General features: G+C 39.3%; 1 protein-coding gene across 1 annotated transcript in view; it reads right to left on the reverse strand.

The window, feature by feature from the left end:
- Positions 1 to 7: 7 nt before the first annotated feature.
- Positions 8 to 22,438, reverse strand: part of CIITA (class II major histocompatibility complex transactivator) — a 28,320-nt gene continuing 5,889 nt past the window's right edge. The window contains exons 3-21 of the mRNA XM_042037421.1: positions 20,841 to 20,954; positions 20,354 to 20,413; positions 18,926 to 19,009; positions 18,288 to 18,347; positions 15,495 to 15,644; positions 14,210 to 14,350; positions 14,019 to 14,075; positions 13,191 to 13,250; positions 11,975 to 12,040; positions 9,822 to 11,529; positions 9,538 to 9,711; positions 8,613 to 8,684; positions 7,207 to 7,287; positions 6,078 to 6,170; positions 5,666 to 5,749; positions 4,839 to 4,922; positions 4,267 to 4,350; positions 3,499 to 3,591; positions 8 to 2,136 (exon numbers count right to left, since the gene is read on the reverse strand). Coding sequence (XP_041893355.1) covers positions 3,519 to 3,591; positions 4,267 to 4,350; positions 4,839 to 4,922; positions 5,666 to 5,749; positions 6,078 to 6,170; positions 7,207 to 7,287; positions 8,613 to 8,684; positions 9,538 to 9,711; positions 9,822 to 11,529; positions 11,975 to 12,040; positions 13,191 to 13,250; positions 14,019 to 14,075; positions 14,210 to 14,350; positions 15,495 to 15,644; positions 18,288 to 18,347; positions 18,926 to 19,009; positions 20,354 to 20,413; positions 20,841 to 20,954 — 3,245 coding nt within the window. The 3' untranslated portion in view covers positions 8 to 2,136; positions 3,499 to 3,518. The remainder of the gene's footprint in view (positions 2,137 to 3,498; positions 3,592 to 4,266; positions 4,351 to 4,838; positions 4,923 to 5,665; positions 5,750 to 6,077; positions 6,171 to 7,206; positions 7,288 to 8,612; positions 8,685 to 9,537; positions 9,712 to 9,821; positions 11,530 to 11,974; positions 12,041 to 13,190; positions 13,251 to 14,018; positions 14,076 to 14,209; positions 14,351 to 15,494; positions 15,645 to 18,287; positions 18,348 to 18,925; positions 19,010 to 20,353; positions 20,414 to 20,840; positions 20,955 to 22,438) is intronic.

Consider the following 22,438-nt stretch of genomic DNA (forward strand, 5'->3'; position numbering starts at 1 on the left):
TAAAAGGGACTGTTAAACAGAATACTTTTATTAATACTTTAAAAAAGGTGGGTAAAGACAACCAAAATACTGTATCAAAATTTACAATCTTTATATTATAAACACACATCTCCCACTAACTTGGAGAACAGCAGTACCCCCAACATGATTTGAGCAGTCCAGACAGCATCCTGTAACATTTAGCTGCCTCTGTAATATTTAGCACATTCTCAGACTCAGTCACGGTAAAGTGCAGCTGCAGAATATAAACCCTAAAGGGGCATTTGTCATCCAAAGCTTAGTTAAGAGAAGCCAAGATAAGGGCTCACCATGGATGTGCATGGCTGGAGTGCTGCAGGCTAATGGGAATATCACACAAGATTTGGCTCAAACTACTTCCCATTCAAGCAGATCAAAGAGGAGAGTATAAGTAAGATTTTTTTTATCCATGGCTTTGGCTAGAGTTTGGCTAGAGAGAAGAACCATGCAGATAGTTAAGAAAAGTACTAATGCATTCTAATTACAATCATATTCTCCACAGAGTTTTTCCACCTTGCTCTCTATTCCTTCACGTTATGTCTGATTCCCTGCTCTCAGAAAGAGACCTTCCTTGCTTCCTTCTTTCTTTAATTTGTCCACTCTCTTTAATTTGTCCACATCCCTGCTGTCAAGATTCTGGAGACACTGAAACTTAAGCAGAGGAGTAGAACTTGCTGGAAAGAACATAAGATTGTGGTTTTGAACTGTTTAAATTAGGGATTTTTTAAAGACCAAGAAACAGAGTATTTGAGAGGTTAGTTGAGAGATTCTAGTTTGCACAGATCCTTGAGTCAGTATTGTCAGTGCTTCCTAGCAGAAGAGATTTCAAAGAGGTTGCTGAACTAACCCTGAGTTAACTGTGAAGTAGAGACTTCCTCATTTGTAGCATTTTGAGCATTCTTAGCTTTTTCCATCCCTTTTTGGTCTGTCTCAGACTGTATCTGGACGGGAAGCCAGAATGGTGGTCCTGACCTGACAATTGCCTCTGCATAATTTTAAGTTCTCTTCATGTTCACAGAGCAGAAATAAAGGAAAAAAGAGACAATTGGTTTGTTGTTGCAGTCAGCAGGATGAATATTTGGCCCACAGATGACTGAGACCAGCAGCATAAGCATGCTAGTGCTTTGAAATATGCTTTTGTCTGTGATTGCCTGGTTACTCATAACTCTGTTCCAGAAGGCCACATAAACCACACACAGTAGTGATATCACTGTCAAGTATAAAATTGGTTATTGTAAACATTTATGCTGCCAGCTGCATTTAAGAAATTAAATACCAATCCAGGTATATGAATTTAAAGTTCTCATTTGAGACGAAGTAAAAACCTTCAAAGATTGTCACTTTGAGGATTTGTGTGCAATAAACTGGCTATTTTTATCCATTTGGATTTCTGTGATAATGTTAGAAAAATCCTTTGTAGTTTTTCACTTTTAATTCCTTTCTTTTCATTACTTCTTTTTTTCCCCCCAATCTTTTTGAAGGATTCTGTAACAAGTCATAGAAGATATGTTTCTATCCCTTATGACAGCATTGATTATTAGCATGAAGAAAAGAGCAACTTTGAGATTCTTGTGTATAATCTTATTATATCAGAATATTTTCTAGGGCTGGTGATTCTTTTTTAAGCTCCTCACGCTAATGCTTCAAATCAGGCCATACAGACAGGTGAAATCTGTAACACTGAGCTTTAAAAGTCCAAAATCATCAGACCAAATTTGATGGCAGTTGCCACTGGCACCATGAAATAAACAATAAGATTTGATCCTTCAGTGCTTCAGATATTGCAGGTTGATCAGCTTTCAGTTTGCTCTTCGATGAATCAGTGATGGAATTTTGTGGTATCAATATCTTGGTGGTTCCTGGTCTCCTTTAATGGTGGTTACAGTATCCAGATGTTCTTTTCATCTTTGAAATTTGATGTTGCTTAACTCGTTATCACTTCAGTAGAAATACAGTTGGGTCTTTGAACAGCATTTAAAACTCTGTAATTCACCCAATTTAAGCATCACTTAGAAACTTAAATGTGACTTTTTTGCAACGAACATGAAAACACCGATTCCTAAAGCAGCAAGAAGACAGGAAAGCACAGAGGACACCCTCCCCTCTTCTTTATGACATCTGTGAAATGATGAAAACAGAACATCAGATGTACACCCATCAGACTAATCATCATTAAGATTACCAAAATCATAGATTTGATGAGCTTTGTAAACACACAACAGTGACTGGTGGATGCTGGATGTTTCAAGGTTGGCAGACAGGATCCAGACTTCCTGTTGCTATTTATCCTCAGTGCTAATGCAGGTGTTCATATCCCTAATGTCTCCTTTCCTAAGTAGGTAGGGTTTTTCAACAGGACAAAGACTTAGTTGACTGTGGGCTAGTAAGGAGCACCACAATTTTTCACTGCTGCTGTGTAAAGCTGGTCTGTGAAGCTGCTATGGCACCTGAATCTTCCACAACCTGTAGCCAGGTCAGTGCCATACAAACAGCCCAGTCTGCATCTGGTGATTACTGCACTGAGAGCAGGAGTCATGCAAAAAGCTTGGCCCACTGCATGGTCCAGGGAGCCACTGGCAACTGCAGCCATTCCATGGCCAGGCCCATTTAAAGCATGGCTCATGCAGCTGGTGATCACACTGCAATTTGTTTTCTTGCCATCTAAAGAAAGATGGAGCACATCTGATATCTGGCTTGACTCTGGCATCTCATTCTTCTGGCATCATTTCACTGATGCAACCTGCATATTTTTTTTTAAGAGCAAGAGGAAGCACATGGCAGAAAACTGGAAACAGAAATCCTACACAAACCCCCCAACTTCCCATCCTGGCTGCAGCTCCTTCAGTCCAGGACCATCAAGGCAGTCAGATCCTGGTAATCATTGACAAACTTATTAAATTCTTCTCAATGCAATACTGCAAGGATCCTTGAAACTGTGCAGGAAGAATCAATGAAGTAAAAGTGGCTGCCAGGGGCTAAACCACACAACAAGACTGAGAACAGGGAATGTAGGAGGGAGTGTTTTGCTCTGAGTACAGTACAGGTACAGCTGCATAGTGAGACAAGCAGCTGTTGAGGATTGGTATTAAACAAAGGAAAAGTGAAAGGACTTACTGAAAATCAACACAAAACAAGCTCTGAAGAGTACATAACTCATCTATTAAACATGAGAAGTACCCAGAGCTTTAGTTTTCCACAACAGAAAAGAGAAGGTAAGCAGGGCAGCTGCCAGTCACTGAATGGGGCTGAACTGGGAGTTCTAGAAGTCCATTTTTCTTAATATAGCACTTGCAGTCTGCTAGTGCAGCTGCCAGGGAGGTGGGGGATGCAAGGTGAGTGCAGGGAAAGGGGGCCTGATGAGACATTGATATGTGCCACTCTAGGGCAGCATCTTCCAACTCATCCATGCTGTTACTGTGCCTCCTGCCAATGAGCCTGGAAACAAACCTGGTCGTCTCAGGCAGCCAAGGTTTATGTTACCTTTATGGAATCCTCTGAATCTACACACTGATCCTGGAGTCCAGCTGGTGAAGGTGTTCAAGAACTCCATAGGGAATTGTGGGATTCCACATCCTGTAAGGGCAAATTCAGAAAGGAAAGACATTTTAAGAAGTGTAATTTGCTTCACCTCCTTTTGGTGTTTTTGGTATGTTTGTGGGTTTTTTTGGTTGTTGTTGCTGTTGTTTTCTTCTTCTTTTTTTTTTTTTTTTTAAGTTGTCTTTCTCTTTGACTGTCGTGCTATGAAAGTATATAAGCTATGGGGCAAAGGAAAATGCATTTTGATTTAGAAAAAAGCAGTACTCCATAACCTTGTTGACTCTGGTTACAGGGCACAACTGCACTCCTGTCTCTAACTGTTCTCGAAGTTTCCATCAAACTCCCTTCCTCTGAGTGTGTACTGGTAGCTTCAGTCTATTTAACCTCTAATGATGGTTGTTCATTGTTAATCCCTCAAACACAGGTGGTGCAGCACAGAGTAGGCCTGGTTCTCTGGGAGGGTGGAAGATGAACAAAGGGAGGCTCAGTGTAAACTGTTCAAGGCAAGACAAGCTCGTCTGCCTGGGACCACTGAGAACTAACGCAGCTGAAAACCAGAGACGATGTTTTTTAACATCTCTGCTTTTGTATTTTGGTGATGTCTCTTTGTGCTTCTTATAAATCTGACAAATACAGAAGGCAGCTTTAGCATGATCTCTAACCCAGTTTTACAGGATGAAGATACAGCAAACAGCTTGTCAAGAGACTTACACCAAGTTCTTTATATGGGGACATTTTCGTAGGCTGTCAGTCAGCTGCTGGGCTCCAACACCAGTTATTTTGTTATACTGAACACTGAGGAATAAAAACAACTTTGTTAATCCAAATCAAATCCTGTAATCAGACATTTAATTCAAAATCAAAAATACTATATAGGCTAATCTGCAGATGGGGTAAGATTGAAAAAAAGAAAAAATCCAAAATAGATTGTTGATTCAAAAAACCTGTAGTAATATCCTCAAAGGGTTGAATGAGAACTTCATTATTTTAACTCATCTGAGGGATTCCTTTTTCTATGTACCTGAGGTCATTCTCCAGCACCCCATGACCCTATTCTCCCACCTTAACACCAATACTGTTGGGTTTATGGTGAACTGTTCCTTAATCACTTTCTAATCACTCACTATCTATTTTATGTGCGTAAGCACATTTTCCCTGTGAAATTTCCCCAAAATCATTTTCCTCAGTTTCTGTCTCCTCTAAAACCAAACATGGGACATTTGCATTTTCAGTCTTCAAGGAAGTAAGCTTTCCTGGGCCATCTCAAAAGATTTCATACTCACTCTAGCACTCTTAAAGATGTCATTGCAGGAAGAACTTTCGCCAGATTTTCTGCTCCAAAATCACAAATGTTGTTATTGTACAAGCTGCAGAAAATCAAACCAGTATAGTCACAATTGAATAATGGATAATGTAAACAGATATTAGATCAAGGGTTTTCAAATATGGTTAGTACATCTTAACTTTCAATTTATCCTTATTTGCAGTTAAAGTTTAAAACACACATTCATGTTTTCTGTATCAAGTAAGGCAAATGGCCACATCCTCCTTTACGTAGCACAGGTACAGCAAAAATAGGTCTAGATTCTATTATTCTGTGGATAATAAGATCATTTCTGTTTACATTAGATCGAATTAAAAATCTGCCAAAAAATGAAGCTCAAAGATTTGGGGTACAGCATTCAAAAGATTTCCCCATCACCAAATTATTCCAGAATTGCACACCAGGGTTTCTTGCATTCCCTACTTCATTCAGGCCTGTGCCAGATATCCCAATGCAGTGGGATGGACCATTGTCCCTATATCAGCAAACACAGACGACTTTGTTGCAGAAGATGGTGGCCCTGGGTGCACATCTGTGCAGGACATGATTCATAAGTGGGTATTATGGACTGGATTTAAAAATCAGCGCAGTCCTTGCTATATTCCTGAGATATCCTTCTGTATGTCTGTCATACTACTTCTCCTCTTCTTTCTGAAGACTTTATGCAAGAATGCAGTCAAAAGCTTGGCTGCTGCAGTGTTACCTCTTTGCTCCATATTCAGTAGTTTCTGACAGAAACAGCAAGGTATGTTTTACAAAACAGCTCAACAGGATACAACTACTCACCTTAGCGTTTTTAAGGAGGACAAGGAAGGGAGAGCTGTAGCAAGGTTCTCTGCACCCAGGTCTGTTATTTTATTCTGTGATAAACTATAGTGAGATCACTTTGTTAGTTGAGCACATTTATTCTAATTTATTACAATGTGGGGGAAATTAATTTTCCATTTTTTAAAATATAGTTTGGACAGTCTGTTTAGACCAAATGCAGAGAAAAGGGCAAAATAGAGCCCTTGAAGGGAAGCCAGGAAGGATTAACCTATTTGTCTAATGAATGTACCCATCAAGAATCTCCATAGGCTCATTGGTCTTCCATGCCCATGGGATACTTTTGCCCATAACTGTTAACACAGTCCCTTAACCCTCTAGGTTTAATCTGTTTCTTTTCAAAATTTCCCTGAACTGTTAACCTTGCACTTACTTTAATGTTTCCAGTGATGTCAGGGTTGGAAACACTTCAGATAGACTTTTTGCTCCTTCATCTCCTATGCCATTTTCGCTCAGAGCATCAAGGCTGTGTGACGACAAAGAGAGAATTAGCTTCCCGTTTAATCTAAATTTTTGTGGTTTATTCACCTCAGAGACCACTCTATCTATCTTGAAAAGCTTATTCTCTGCAGCAGCCTCAATCAGCATGAAGCATCACACAAATTACAGCTTCTCTAATAAGCAGCTTTCTGCTGCCCGAATTTACAGCCTAAGAATTTTTTTTTTTACTAGTTGAATGGCTTGACCCATTTCCTTTGATATGCAAGGTTATTAAAATGGTTATGAAATAGCTGTGTTCCAGCTAAGCTGAAATGAGATTTCCTGTGCACATGAAAATACTGAACTGACAAAATCCAGCAAAGGCTGTAAATCTGTGCCTAAATAGCTCCTTCTCCAGAGAGGGAGTATTAAAAATGAAGTTTTTCCTCATATCTAGTCACAATTTCAGATACTGGATCCCCTTCTAATCTGACAGATAATCTGGGATATATTGGACATATTTCAGTTTTAAAGCTTTACTGTTCTCCTGAAATATCATGAAAAGGCCAGATACACTACAGACAAATGGCCAATGGGCTGAGTAAGGCCAAAGGCCCTCTCTAAACCCAGTAACCTTCCCACAGATTCCATGGCACAACATTGACTGCTGCTGGTACAATTGTTTCTAGTGTAAAGCAGCTTAAAACTACAAGAGAGTTGGTTTGTCATGGATAATCTGGAGCTCCAGTGAAGATAGAAGTCACTGTAGGCAGTTGATCAGTGGTGGGGCAGGAAGGGGGAAGCATTCAGGGGGCTCTGTACTGAACCTTTAACCACCCAGGAACACCCCAGGAAGGGACTGAGGAGTTTTGAACAAACCACCACCAGGTGTCTCGAGGGAGGATGGGGAGTGTCAGCTTTCAGTCTGCTGTTACAGTCTGGGAATGTTTCTGCTGTTCAGTTTGGTCAACAAACAAGGACTCTTGTTGGCAAATAAAATATTTCTTGGGTACAAGAGCTTCTCCATCATCAAGGGCTGCTGAGGAGAAACGTTGGCAAAGTTAATCTTTAGCAGAACTCACTCTAAATGCCGAAGAGATGGAAATGCTGCAAGAATTTTCACGAGTTTTAGCAATCCTTGAAGGCCACATGCTGGACCCAGACTGGAAGAAAATACAGATTCAGCAGGTTTTTCACATGTTCACAAGCAGCAAAACTCACGAATTTTTAAGGTCTTTCCCTGCAGCCCCCAATATAAACTAGTTTACACTCCTCAGAAACAGCCATTCCCTACCATCTGCTCCAAGGAATTCTGCTGTGAAGCCTCCAGATGAGGACCAACAAGGCTAAGGTCAGGACAGAGCACGCACAGCAGCAGTGGGATATGCATTTGCCACTTTTTTGTTCCTCTTTGCAAGATTCATCTCACTGTTTTAGATTCTTGTATTTCTGTTCTTTCTCTACCTTTTTCAGGTTTTTCATTTTAAGTATAATCTTGAGATGAAATATATATATATATCTCAGTATAACTGAAATGAAAACAAAATTATTTTTTCTCCCAACTAATGCCAATTCAGTTTAACTTAAAATCAGCATTTTACTGCTGCTTAAAGCAAAAATTGCACTTTGATATTCATGCTCCAAGCATTTGTCTCTCAGATCCTATTTGGAGTTTCTTTGGTATCAGAACAATTTCAGCTAGTTAAAAGGATTAGAATTTTGAACAAAATTTAAATAAAGGGAAATAGGAAGAGGAAAGGAGGAGAGAAAGCAGCATAAAATCAGAAGTGAGGCCAAGCATAGCTGTCCCAGGTTGGGTTAGATCTGCAGAGCAGGAAACAGGACCTGATGAGAATTCTCCATTGCACTGCTGCAATTTCTGCCCAAATGAATTCCCATGCTATGGCATGATATTTTGAGCAATAGAATAGCCTTGGATGCTGCTTACAGTTTGGAGGAAAAGAAAGAAGTGTTACTAAAACCTCACTTTTAAAGTAGTGTTACCAAGTCAACCTTCTGTCTTCCAGGAAAAGGGTGCTAAATAATTTATTTGGGAGACATTCTCTGATGTAATCCTCTCATGCCCTTAGCTCTGATAGGGCAGAAAATTACATCAGAAGTCTTAGGTAGAAAAGTTGAGTGTTTCTGGGGGAAAAAATATTTCCTAAGTAGTTGGATCACAGTCAAGACGTTTTATGCCGTGTGGCACAAGATTACACCTGGTGGTAAGGAGATAACTTGTACTAAAACCAAACAAAATTGGTGGATTTGTTGATCTGTATCACTGCAGGAGCCAGAAATTATGCTTTTTGAGTTTTGGCCATAACTTAATAAATTTAGTTCAGAGAATAGCAAGATAGCAATAAATGGGGTTTACCTAATGCTTTACCATAAGCTGACTATACATCAGTGCAATGGCTGTAGCCAACACTGATGACTGCTCCTCTTTAAACACGACCATCTCAATCAGTAGAAGTTTAGCACTTACGCAAATTCGAGTTTCCTGAGGTTTCTGATGGCAGGAATTTCATAGCGGGTGCAACCAGATGCTCCTTGCACACTAAATAAATCACAGTAGAACCAGAGTATGATAAATATTTTAGCAGCCAAAACCATGCTTTAAAAATAATTTGTTAGCAAACTTTTACAGAAAATAAACCACTGTTGCCTTAACTGAAGAACCAGGAAACCTCACAGTAACTTCTGCTCCAATCTTTCTTCAAGTGAATAATTTCAATCCAATAATTGCCTTTCATAGTGCAAATGTTTGCTCTTTTTCCAATAAAACGTAAAAATTTTTTTTTTCTAAATCAGCTATTTTCTGTCAAACATTAAACTGTTTTGTCTATATTTTAATCAAAAGACTCCATCCGAGTTAAAATTGAAGTCATCATTAAAAAAACCCCCAAACAACAGAACTTTATTTCTGCATGTTTTTAATTGCAATCAATCCCCTAGCTACATCAGCAGCAAGGATGGAACTCAGGGTTTCTAGACCATGTAACACAAGCTTTTACCTCCTGGGCTGAAGGACTGACTCAGGCCATTTGGGACCAGTGCAAAACAGGCTTTCATTTATGCACAGGTGCTACAGGGGGAAAGAATCAGCCCAAGTCATGTAACTGAAAGCAATTGGAAGATGGCATACCCAGAGATTAAAGAGAAATGACAGCTGGCTTTTTTATTGGCAGTTTTGATGACTGCTGTGCATGGTGCTGTCATTGCTCCTCCCTGCCACGACAGCCACCTCACATCAGGGTAGGAGGGCCCCCTGAGATGACACAGAAGCTTGCACTGCCCTTAGTTACTTCTCCTCTGGACAAGCAGACAACTCCATTGTCCAGCACTGGTAGTGAAACCCTGTTTTCATAAATTGTTGGTGTAAGAGAAGTTTTGATCATAAATGAACCTACCAATTCATCATCTTCTCCTGCATCTCTACAAGGTCAGAGAGGTCACTGATGTCCTTCATTGTCTTTGCCTTAAAGGGATCAAGAACAAATTTCTCTGTGGATGCTTTCAGCAGTTCGTAGTCTTTTGTCTGTTCTAAAGATTTCCAGAGCCCGACTGTGTCACTGAGGGAGGCCCTGTGAAGTAACAAACATGCAAAACCAACAGATGTGACTGCTGTTGTTGCATGAAAGTGTCATCTATGCACAGTGCTATGGATAATGCTATGGGGTGCAGAGTGACCAACCTGAATGATGTCACATTCCTTAGGCTGACCAAGGCTTGCAGCCCTTGCATGTCAATGCCGCTGTTTCGCAAATCCAAGGAAAACTCTTTTCTTGACCTTTTCAAAATTGAATGCAGTACATGGACATCAGGTGGTGTAAGAACTATGCCCAGAAAAGACAAGTATGGCTCGAGTCTTAAGGCCACATGCTGCAGAAGATAATTGTTCTGTGTTTCATAAACACAATGTAAAAGCTCCAGCAACCTCTCTGGACAGAGGGTATTAATCTGCAGCCTTCTAATGTATTTCAAGAGTGTTTTCTGCTTCTTGGTTGATTGTTTTGCATCCTCATTTGAAAGAGAGCAGAAGTAGGAGTCATCCTGGAGAAACATCAAACCAGCCAAAAATCGAGGCATTAAATCTAACCAGTTATAAGGTTTTTTCTTCTTGGATAGAAAAGACAGGTACTTTGTTAGATTTTTATCCTTGAGCTCTTCTGCTAACAAAAGGTGAAGTGCACACAAGAAATTCTGAATGGCAAAATCAGAGAATGTGCTCCCAAATTCCTCCTCTTCACTATCTGAATGTCTGGGGAGCGCAAATGGCAGGAAAAAGCCATACTTCAGAGCAAACTCTTTAACTTCCTTAGAAGGAAGGAGATCACTTTTCATGGTGCTTTGGTGCTTTTCTCCAAGACACCAGGCTATACGTGCTAGGGTAGCAAGACTCTCTTGATTTTGTGTGGTTGTAACATCTGTTTGCATAAGCACTATCTTCTGCTGAAAAAATTTCAGGAAGACTTCAGTAAGAGTTGAAGGAAGACTTTGCTCTCCCATTTCAAGTACTGTCTCACAGAGAAAACAAACAAATCTACACATAACAGGGCTATAACAATGACTGAACAAGTACTCACACTCTTTGATTAAATTCAGTGCACTATCACAGTAGGGTGATTCTTCAAAATATTTGGTTATGTACAATTCTCTCTGTTGAGGGGAAAATCCTACTATTTCAATAGTCTTATCCACTTTGGACATGCACTGGTACATTTTGTCTTTTGGTCTTGCTGTAAATAATAAAGTACAGCCATTGAGTATCTTTTTTTGGATGAGTCCTGAAAGCAGCTCCTTTATACTGCACAAATCCTTTTCAGGCTGGCTGGCTGAGCAACGAGGAGAATTCTCGTGATCATGCAATCCTTTAAAACCATCAAAAACCAGAAGGACTTTAGTAGGATTTTGCAATATATACTCAAAGATCTCTGTGCTTCCCTCTTGAGGTTTTACAAAAAATTCAAGCAGCAGTTCCTTCAGGCTGTATTGCTTCTCAGGCAAGCTTATTTGTTTGCAGTCAAACCAAAATACAAATTCAAACTGAGAAAACTCTCCATTGGACCAGTCCTGGCAGATCTTCTGAATGAGAATGCTTTTTCCCATTCCTGCTTTTCCCAGCACCACAATCACTTTAGTCTCTAAGTCTTTATGTGGTGGGATTTGAAATATTTGGCTTCTATCAATGGCTGTCTTTTCCTTGTCTTGCAGGTTGCAAGTTACCAGCTCCTTTTCAATTGCTTTTGCACCATTCTTTCCAGTCTTGGTTTCAGTTTGACTTTGAACAAGTGTCCCATCAATGAACAGGTGATCCAGATTTACTTCCCGCTCCATGGTCACAGATTTGCAAGTGTCTCGGAAATAATCCTTAAGTGATGAACAGAAAGTTTCCACTTGCTCTAGAGAAATAAAGAGCACACACAGACTGAAGGAACCAGTCCACAGACTACAACATCATTTCATGGTGCTTTAAGTGCCTAATTGCAATATGGTGAAAGCACAGGCATTCCCATAAAGCCCATAGGTCTGGATTTACCCCATTCAACTGCAGCTGAGAAGTGCAGGCACAACAGACACTTTCAGCTCTATGAATTGAGTAATTTTGGAGCTCTCTCTAGAGATGATAAAACCACCTAAGTACACTGGCCTGCTAAGAAGTTACTACAGCTAGATATCTAAAGGAAGCCAAGTCTAACATCTTGAAACCAGGAATTGTGCTCAGACCCTCAGAACAGCTTCGCAAATTGCTGAATGACTCTTACAAGTAGCTTTTCTGTATGGAAAGAAACAGAATATTTTTCCAAAAAATACTGGAAGGTTTAAGTTCAAGAGTTTTAAACTTACCTGGTCTTTTGAAAGGTTCTTTAGAAGGAATTATGGAATCTTGAACTTCTTGAGACTTTTCTAAACCTGGAAAAACAAAACAATATACTTGAAGAAGATGCCTAGATAATCAGTGATTCAGCTTTACTAATTTTAACAATAAGATTAATGCAAATTTTCAAGTTCATTGCAGCATATATTCAGAGTAAGAGAGATAATTTGTTAATTTTACAAGGAAAATGAAAAAAAATTCTCCCTCAAGTAGAATTCTGCTGATATGCACTGTTGGAGGCAGAATGGCACCAAACATAACCACAGCTGTTCTGACAGTTGCATGAAGCAGTTCTACCATTAGCAGGTGACATCCACTGTTCTTTTCAAATGTCAGTGTTTTGAAAAATTCATGTTCACACATAGTGCTTCTGTATGTCTTCAAAAGCAATAGCTTCCTATTGTTATTCTACACCTTGTAACCAAGCACTAAGGATGAAATTCACAGAGAAGAGACAGTTGGCAACAGTATTTACCCATTACTCTCCCTGACAAAATCCTGCTGCTGTCTGATTTTCTTTCTTTTCACCTGTTTGTTTCCAAACTCCTGCAGACTTTTGCACTTGGGTCAGATGAAGTGTGTGCTTTACATAAAGAAACTGGGAATTTTTCAGAGAGAGCACATTTTCTACACATTAATAATTGCAGAGTATCAGTTTTGACAGAACTTTTGGTAGGAAGAGTTTTGCAGATGCAAGACAGAATTTAAATTGACAGAGGCTGTAACAAACTCAACCTCAGAGTCTTGTAACCACACACAGCAGAAGTGTGCAAAAAAATCACCCAAATCAAACCAGATAAATCTCCCTAAATATGTACAAATGTGTTTCATACCATAATATCATCTTGATCATCTTGATGTAGAATGTGGTCTAAAAGAAATACAAATCTTAGAGTTTCAGAGATCTGGAAATTAATTCCTGCCCTGTGTACCAGCAACTTTCAGAATGGTTTGAGTTCAGAGTTGCTTCTAAAAGGGAAGCACCACAGACTTCCAGTAAGAAAGATATTAAATAGAGTTGTGCAAGTGTCTGGTTTTGATTTACTGTTTATTTTATTAAATAAGAAAACAGAATGGAAGAACAAAAAAAAAATCTGTAATGAGACATTTAGATGGGAAACTGGTCAAATCAGTCAGGAGTGAATAATTTTTAAAAAAGGAAAATAAACTGGCTTGGCATCTTACGTGCTAATTCTTCTGCTGCTTCATTTGGAATTCCAAGGCTTGTGGCATACGTGTGTTGTGCTGCAGTAAATCAGTGGGAATTATCAGCACTGTTTATTCACATAAACTGTATATACAATTTACAAAGACTTCCCCACACCTAGGGATATTTGCCTCTTATCTCCACGTTACACTTTTGCTTTTGGGGTGGTGGAAGCCACCAGAGGGCAACAAACCCCCGTACTGGGCACAGGGACCAGAAACAACATCAAACTTCAGGTTCCAACAGCTTTCTGAGGGCTGGAAGAAAAGTGTCTCAGGAAAGTTTGTTACCTGAAGTGAGACTTTCCTATCCTGACCATGGCTCTGATTTCTTTATAATCCTCTCTGTGCATTAGGCTACACTATTGTTTAGTTAAATAAGTTGTTATCATGTTGGATTTGGGGCTTCCTTCCATGGGAGCTGGCTGCAGTCTGGCTGCGAGCACCAAGCATTTAAGATGCTCAGGCCATGCCAGCATCAGATCATCTCTCACTTTCTGAGGGTGCTCCAGCACCCTGGGATTTGAACTGTTTTAACTAAACATGACTTATTCCAGAAACTGATGTCATAGCAAACACAGTGGCTGCTGAACCTATAGCTCTACAACCCTTATCTGCACTTTGTTCTGGATCAGACTAAGCAGCCAGTGATCAATACAAAGAAGGAAATGCCATCAATTTTTATTCTCCTCAATGAGGTCAATATAAGTAAAGCCTGGAGGGGAGAACTGACTTCAAGTAGAAGCAATATGGTTCCTCTCCCAGTTCAAAGTGCTGTACATATATAACCCCCAATTTTCTACTTACCACATAAATTAACTGGAAAACTTGGAGATACGAATGTTTCCATAGAAGATGTCAGCACTGGCAAGAAACAAAGCACAGTTTTCAGCATATCATAGCTATCAGTAACTGAATTTAATCAATGCTGCTGTTGGCAGCATTGATTTTTTAGCACTTTATGCCTCTTTATGTGGATGAAAGGCTATTGCTCTTACCTGGATATACTATAACATCAGATGTGGCATTTTCAAGAACAAAGTTAAATATCTGCTGAGGAGGACCTGCAAAGCCTGGATTCTCTTGGTACCCTGTCATACCGAGTGGTAGGCACTCTGAGGTCAAAGGTTCTGACAATCCTGAAATGAGTGCAGAATAATTACTCTTCTGTTTTTAGAGCTTTATAAGAAAGAAAAAGCTTTCTAAAAGCTAATTATCCTTTTTGGCCACTTCTAGGCAAAACTTCCCTGTGGAGAATTCATAGGATCACATAAGGTTCATAGAATCCATTAAAGAAAAAACACTCACAAGGTATGATGAGCATGAAATACAAGGGATTACCCAGCTTTTAGGAGTCACTGCTTTTCATAGTCTAAAGAGAAATTCTATCATTATAAGGAAAAGTGCTTCGGGCAAAGTCTGTAAATGTATAGCCAGAGATCCAGAAAAGAGAAAATGTGTAAATAGTATGTATCTGCATTAATTTTACCTTCCTATGAACTACATCCTTCCCACATAACTGCACATCATGCAAGCTGTACAAGCATCCTCCCTCTCAACCCACACTGGGAACGTTTTTTGATGATTCAGTGCTTGCAATTTAATCAGCCATAGCTCTGAGTTTCTGTAGGTGGGACAGAATTTCTTCTGCTACTTTATGCTGTTTCGGCTTGCTTCAGGTACTTCAAGGCTTCCAACTTACACACTGCTGTTGGTTCCATACCAGCACAGATTTAGCAGAGAAAGGTCTTGAACTGGGCCTTTGTCATTAGCTCTTCTCAGTGTACCATGAGCACCCTCTGCTACCCAGCATGGCCCAGACCAGGTGGCTACACAGCCCATCAGTGAGATTACTGCTCAGCTTTTATGAGCTAAATCACAGCCTAGATTTTGCTCTACTGTTGCAAATGTAATTATCCCTCAGTCCTTTACAAACCTCTGGGTGAAAAAGAAATTGGAACTAAGTTAAAGCTCATTAGCAAAAATTTTGTGACTTCCTGTTCTTAAGACAAGTAATTACTTAGATTAGCATATAGTAAATAACTATTCTCTTATAACCTGCACCACTTAAATGAAAGATTAATTTTATTTCATTAGGGGCAATTCCCTTGAATATTTTTCAATCTTTTAGTGAGTGCCACACTTTTAAGTGCTTGACTGAAACAGCTGCCATACCCGTTTTTTCTGCCACTGCTCATAATCAATGTCAAGATTTATAAGAGTTTTCCCCTTGTGTAAATCAGCCTGTGCACAAGTGCACACCTACAGCTGTACTCTACGTACCAGAAATTATGAAGCTTCTTTCCAGTCCATGGGCAGCAGGAACAGAAAAGGACATGTGCTGGTTAGTTAGGGAGGTGCAGCTCACGGGATGGCTGTTGAAAGGCATAGCAAAGAAACTGCCATCCCCTGCAGACACTGCAGGGACTTCCACTTTAAAATAAAACAGCAAAACAAAAGGAAAAAAGTTGTCTCATTGGTAGAAGTTAAAGGAACCAAAGAAGAGGTCTCAGTAAATACGATAAACCACTTGATTCTGATCAGCTGTGTTTTGATTTTCCAAAAGCAAGAACAATTTACAATAGCTTTCTGGAAAGTATTTAGCTTTCAAAATCTAAAATGTATTTATTAAATTCTGTAGTAGATAACTTTTTCTTCTCAGTAGTTCACTGTTTAAATTTTCTTTTTCTTCATCTTTCCTGGTCTGTCTTATTTCTAGATGTACATGATCTTACACATGGATGATTGACAGATAAGACATAACAAGGTCTTACACTAGCTGTACCAATTTTCCAAGCACAGTTTGTTGTCTCAATATTGCACAAGAGTAGAGAGGCCCAAGAGCAATAAACTGGGGACCTTGACTCCCTACTTAGACACTACAGTGCTTGTAAGGACAACTAGTGTGTGTTAAGTGTCTCCCAAAGAGTTTTTAAAGATGCATCTTGTCTGCAGCACATTTTTCCCTCCAAGAACAGGACAAATGGGGAGAGAGACTTGTGCATTGTACAATTTCATCTGCCTACCAAAAGATTCTTACAAATCAAGTAAGACACACTTGCTTATTTGAATTAGTCTGCTAGTTTCCTTGGTTTTGCCACACCCCTGTTCTCAGAACTGGATTTGCTTTTTCCTTCCCTCTCCTATCTAGCTGCAACAAGTAAGTCTGTATTTCATCACTTTCTGTGGTCTGATGTTTTTATCAGGAGCTACAAACCTTTCTGGGGTATGTGCCACTATTTCATTCGATTCCTTTGGAAGAATATAATCCTTGGCTTACTACTTTGAACTCTAATACACATTATTCTCTTTACTGTAAGTAGTCTTACACCTCTGAAGAGCTGCTGCATTTGCTTTTGCAGGATCATCCTGTGACACTTGTGACAGGTTAAATAAACCCCTGAATTTGTCAAGTAGCTCATCTTTTTGTCATTTGGATTTTTTCTACCCAGTACTTATACTGAATTATGTATATGTTCCTTCCTCAGCACCTTCATTGGGTCAAGGACAGTAGAGAAACCTTCTCTTCTCCTATTCTAAGGACTTCCAGCAAAAGGATAGGTGCAGCTTTACAAAGCACCTGTTAGCTCTGTAATGATACTTCCCACTGGAATGCAGGTTCTGGAGGGTGAGGCATTTGGAACTGATGTGCCATTTCCTTATGGTAAACTATTATTGTTGGTGTGGCAGAAAGGGCTTTTAAAAGTGCCAAATCAGTAAAGGAACTTAAGCAAATAGAAAGTACTTTTAATGGGTACTAACTGCCAGGAGCTTCACCTGTGTCTAAATAGCTACAACTAGCAGGCACCAGTTCAGTAAAAACTCTGATAACCTTCCCAGAGCTAGCAAACATATTTTTTCACAGCTAATTCTGCTCAATCCTCCCTCATCACTCCCTCAGAACTCCATAAGAACACTGAAAAACCAGCTTGGGTCACAGTCATGGTGCACATGTATGTTCTCTATGACTTTCATGCAGTCTATGCCAGTTCCTTACCTGAATTGTGCTGAGGTGCAGTCCCAAGATCCAAGCACTCTGGATGAATCTCTAGATTACACACTGGTTTGGCTGCCCTGCCTGACATGTACATGGCCCCTAGGGTTTGATACAGTCAGAGTTCCCCTTAGGAGGCTTGTGAGGTGTGCTGGCATACAATGAGTAATAGGTCCATTCAAAACACAATATAAAATAGTCACAACTGGTTGCTCTCACATGGATTTTGGAAGAGTATTTTGCTGGTTTAGCTCTGCCTGAAATATCCCTTTAGGCTACATTTGGGTAAGCAGCAGTTTACACCTAAGGAACAAGTTCTAGCCTGCCTGCTGGCCCCAGGTGTTGTCTTGTAGATGGTCAAACAATGTGCAAAACCCAGAAATTTCCCTTTCTCCCTTTCTTTCTTTGGTTTAAAGGACTTTACAGCATGGACTGGGCCAAGAAATCATCTCTTCACAGTTATTATTTTCACCAGGATGTTTCCCTGGATTTTTGGATGATGTCACACTTGGAAGAAGAGGATCAAACCCAGGACATGCGGAACATGATGGGTAACATGACTCAGCTCATAGCTTTGCATTTCCTGGGTTTGATCCTCTTTGTTCCAAGTCAGACATCTTCCAAAAATCCAGTGAAAAAACAGGTGTACTTGATAAAATTTACAAAATTTGGCGCTGACCCACTTCTCCACTATTTTGCTTTCTTCTCTCATGTGGATTTAGGAAAGCTCAACTATGCCTTTGCTGATGTTAAGCAAGTAATTTTCCTATCACCTGGCAGGAACATGTACTTTTGAAGCATAAGGATCCAACTTTTCCTAGGCTACCATGTAACTGATGCTAAGATGCACAATTTAATATCTGCAGATAAGAGGACATAGATTTGTTATATCATGAATTAATCAGAGGAATATAAAAATGTGATTTTTGCAGAAGCATGAAAATGCATGATGATCAAAATCACCAAATCTATGAGAGCAAACCTTTTCTAGAAGTTAGTTACAATGCCTAACAGAGGATGATATTTTGAAACATGAGACAATATATGTTTAATAGCCTTTTCCTATTCAGCCAGTGACTTACCAATTTTCTTATATTTGGGTTCTGAAGCATCACAGTAACTCTCTGCAGAGCCTAAGAAGGCTGAAAAATAGAAAGGTCATAGTAAGTGACAAAATTTTGGTAATTTTAAGTTTACCCCATGAAACTTATTTTAACTTTTTAAAGTAGAAGGGGGTGTTATCAGTTTCAATTCAGCTGTTTCAGAACTGTACAGGTCTAGTGTATAAAAATGAATGTGAAAAGCCTCATGTTATTTCACTCTGACTGTGAAGTTTTAATTAGGCTGTAGATTTTTGTGCCAAAGATTTTTGCTGTTGTTCCTGCTATTAAAGAGGCAATTGTTCAGCCAATGCTCGCTAAGCTACAGATACACTGAAAACAAAGTCAACACTGTCATGAGGATGACAAATATGCAAAGAAATATAACATGTTTAATGTTATGTTACAGGACAACAAATTCTGCGAACTGTAAATTCTACGCTTGGAAGAGCTGCTTTCAGTTCCAGCCCATGAGCGTGAACAAAGACAGAGGAAGCACATGTGGTGTCAGTGAAGAACTGCATGACAAGTGCATTGGGGCTCTGCTAAAGCCAAGGGGTTGTAATGCAAGTTTAGAACTCGGGCACAAAGCCTTTCAAATCTCACTGTTTTACACTTACTTCGTTTAAGACATGTCTGCATCTTTATGTCAGGAAATTTCTCAGTGTTTTCAGCAGCAATGTCATCCAAAATAAGGTTCCCTGCTAAAAACATGAAATATGGCCAAATGTAAATGTTTGTTCTCCTAAAAAATTACAGAGAGAAGTAAAAACAAGAGAAACACACCAACAGAAAGCAAAGATGAGATATGCTCCAAATAAAAACCAAATCATGCAATAAAAGATGTATCCAGGTCCATATGATTTTAGAAAGCCCACAGAGCTCAGAATGCAACTTTGTCACCCTGTGTTAATTTCTGAACTGCAAACTATTAATCTACTGCTATAAATTCAGTGGCTAATAAAACATAACTACTTCTCAATGCTCTAATGATGAGCAAAGGATAAAAAATCGCAGCTGTACCACAGTGTGATCTCAGTACTACTCAATTTATGTACTAAAGGGATTAGATCCTTTAAGAGACAGAGTTCTAAAAAGATTTCATACCCTGTGTTGCAAGAACTGTGAAGTTATCCATACCATACTTTTACTGGAAAATAGTTAAGTACTAATATTGTATCCTGTTTTTTTCTAAAACAAATAAAAATATTGCCATTAAGTGCAAAACCCCCCCAAATTTTAAACACACCAGGGAGCAGTACAAATCATTTGAAAAGCCATGTGAGCTTCCTGCAGCCAGAATTATTCTAAGGAAGGACTGACCTTTGGTAAATTAATCCAAATTATTTTGCTCAAACATAAAACAGGCTATACAGATATTCTGTGAATCTTCTGACTCTATGGATTTTTCAACAGCCACCTATTGATATATCTGTTCTGGAATAGCAAATAGCTGTATTTGTGCTGTTATCAAAACAACAATTTGGTACCACAAGCTAAGCAATGTCTCTGGTCAAGGATGGATGAAGGACTGATTTATTATATATAAAAATATAATATATATATAAAATATATTTTCTATATATATATTACAGCATTGATGTACTGATCAGGGTGAGAAGTAAAACTTGACACGCTTCCTCAGGCAGTTCTGTGCATCCTGGACAGAAATCAGTGTGTGTGAACTGTATTTATACACATGCAAAGTGTTCTGGGAACTTCTGTGTATCATCCCTGTTGTGCTCAGAGTAAGTGTGATGCTACTTGAGGGTATTACTGCACTGGACAATTAAGCTGTGCATATTCTATGGCTATGGTGACATGATCAGCAGCTTGGTCAGAGACAAAACTGCCATCTTTGAGAAAGGCCTGCAAAAATGCATAAAATCCTCAGTTTTCCAAGGAAAACCTGGGACACTGTATCCAGAGGGAAAAAAGAAGATACCAGATATATAGAAACTTTACTTGTGTTCAAACTGGGGGGATGAAGCACATGTCAGCCAGAACATTATCATGGAGAAAATAAGTCTTTGCCGTATTGATCTTACCAAAAATGTCTTCGACCTGCTTCTCCTGCTGATCCTTGAGCACATATTCTACTAATTCAGCTAGCAACAAAGGAAAAAAAAAAGAGGAACACAGTAATGATACAGTAAACGTCACAGCAAAACTCTTGTATTCTTATTCTCATTAACAGAACTCTGCAGTGTAAGTAAAATTGAAGAGTTAAATTAAGTTTTTCTTGTAACTTGTTGTTCAGGAAATAAAGATCACAAGAAAGGAGAAGTTGAGACAGGAAATGTTAAGCAAAAGGAGACATTAATAGAGAGATTTTCCCCCAACAACCACAAACTACTGTTAATCAGTTTCCCCACAACGCACAGGTTCAGGTACTCTAAATTAGATCTACCATGCATGAGGGAAAGGCTACTTGAGTAAATGCCATGGCTTCAGATGGAGAATAGAATTTGTAAGAAATCGCTATAGCAAGTGATTGTAAAATAATTATTTAAAAAACAACAATTGCTTTCATACCTATTTTAGCATATGCATCTGTGGTGTTGGAACAGGGGTACAACGCATCTCCATTTTCACATGGGAAATCCACATTATTTAACTGTTCATAGCTGCTGGCATCAACTTCAAGATCTAGAGTTAAAAAGGAATATGCACTGTCTCAGTGAATGCCATAACCAAGCAGTAAAAAAGCCAGATAGCAGGACATGCAGAACAAGCAAATTTGTTACTTCAGCAGAAGGCTTTGGCTTTTCATTGTATGTTGGCTAAGGAGGAACAGAACTGAATTCTCAGTAATTCATGGTCTCCTAGAAGTCAGCACTTTTCTTTTGCTAAATTCTGAGACCTTCTCTCTCCTAGTAAATAAAATACTTCCTGAATCCATTCTATGACAATAAAGCCCAGACCCATGCAGTCTATTAAACCTTCTTATCCTTCAGGATATGGTGGTATCATCCAGATCCCCTGTTCAGAACAATGCTGCGTCCATTCTAATCCCTGAACTGCATTGCAAATTGCCTGTGAAGCTGCTAGTTAGCCAAGGCTAAAATCTTGCCAGGGACCATGCTAACACCTTCACAGCAGAGATGCCCAGCTTCCAGTAACTGGTGTCATGTCCTGATGATGTTTGATTTACCTACATCATCTCCAACATTGCTAAGGCTAAAAAGTATTCCAACCAGTGAAACACCTGTGATAGCACAAGAGTCAGTGCTTGACCCCTAATTCATCCTACTTTCAGTCTCTGAGCAAGTGGAGCAAGTCACTGAGCAAGAGTAAAAAACACTCTTGCAGCTGTTTTTAACAGTCAGAAGCTGAGAGGGAAAAGCCCAACCTGGGAAATGATCAATCACAAAGATGATTCCAGATTCTGGTGCTCAGTTCTCCACTGATTTGCCTGTGTGCCTACTGGCACTGGTCACTCATGAAAGACACAATGCTCCAATTTGGTAACATTTTCCACCTATTTGGGAGCTATGAGACTTCATATCTGACATGCATCAGTTCTTCTCCTCTCATTGCCACTCTCAATCCACGGTCTAGCTCATTTGTTTAAAATAAGCTCAGCTAATTCACCATACCACAGATATACTTTCATACTTTTAAAATAGTACTCAGGGAGAGCAGAAAGTCCGCAAATTCAGGAGCACAAAGTTTAAGAGCCAGGGCAATCTTCTGATCTGATTATCTGTAGAAACTGAAGTGCAAGAAATTATCATCTTTACACCCTGGCCCTTCTGCCGTCTCCTCTTCATAAAAATCATAAAATCACTGTGCCCGCAAGAGCTGGAAAATGGCATCTGGTAATGCAAGTCCATTGTTTTGGTGCCTTAGGATCTCAGAAGGCAATGAAATGCTGTTTGCTTGTGGACTGTCTTCATCACAAACTCATCTAAAAGTCTCTGTTTTGCAGAACTTTTGGCTTCAAGCCACAGAGGTGTTGACAATTACACTTAGCCAGCTTATGACAGGAACATTTTCAAATAAAATACTTTCAGGAATGATATCCAAATGAAAGACATTGTCATGCCCTGATGAGTGACAGTACAGTGTGTTTTCTTAGACTGACTGAGCAGGATGCTATAAATATGTACAGTTTGAAAACATGATAGTTT

Source organism: Corvus kubaryi, unplaced genomic scaffold, assembly GCF_017639235.1.
Source record: "Corvus kubaryi isolate FWS band 111438036 unplaced genomic scaffold, C.kubaryi_AGA036_p1.0 37387, whole genome shotgun sequence".
NCBI lineage: Eukaryota > Metazoa > Chordata > Aves > Passeriformes > Corvidae > Corvus > Corvus kubaryi.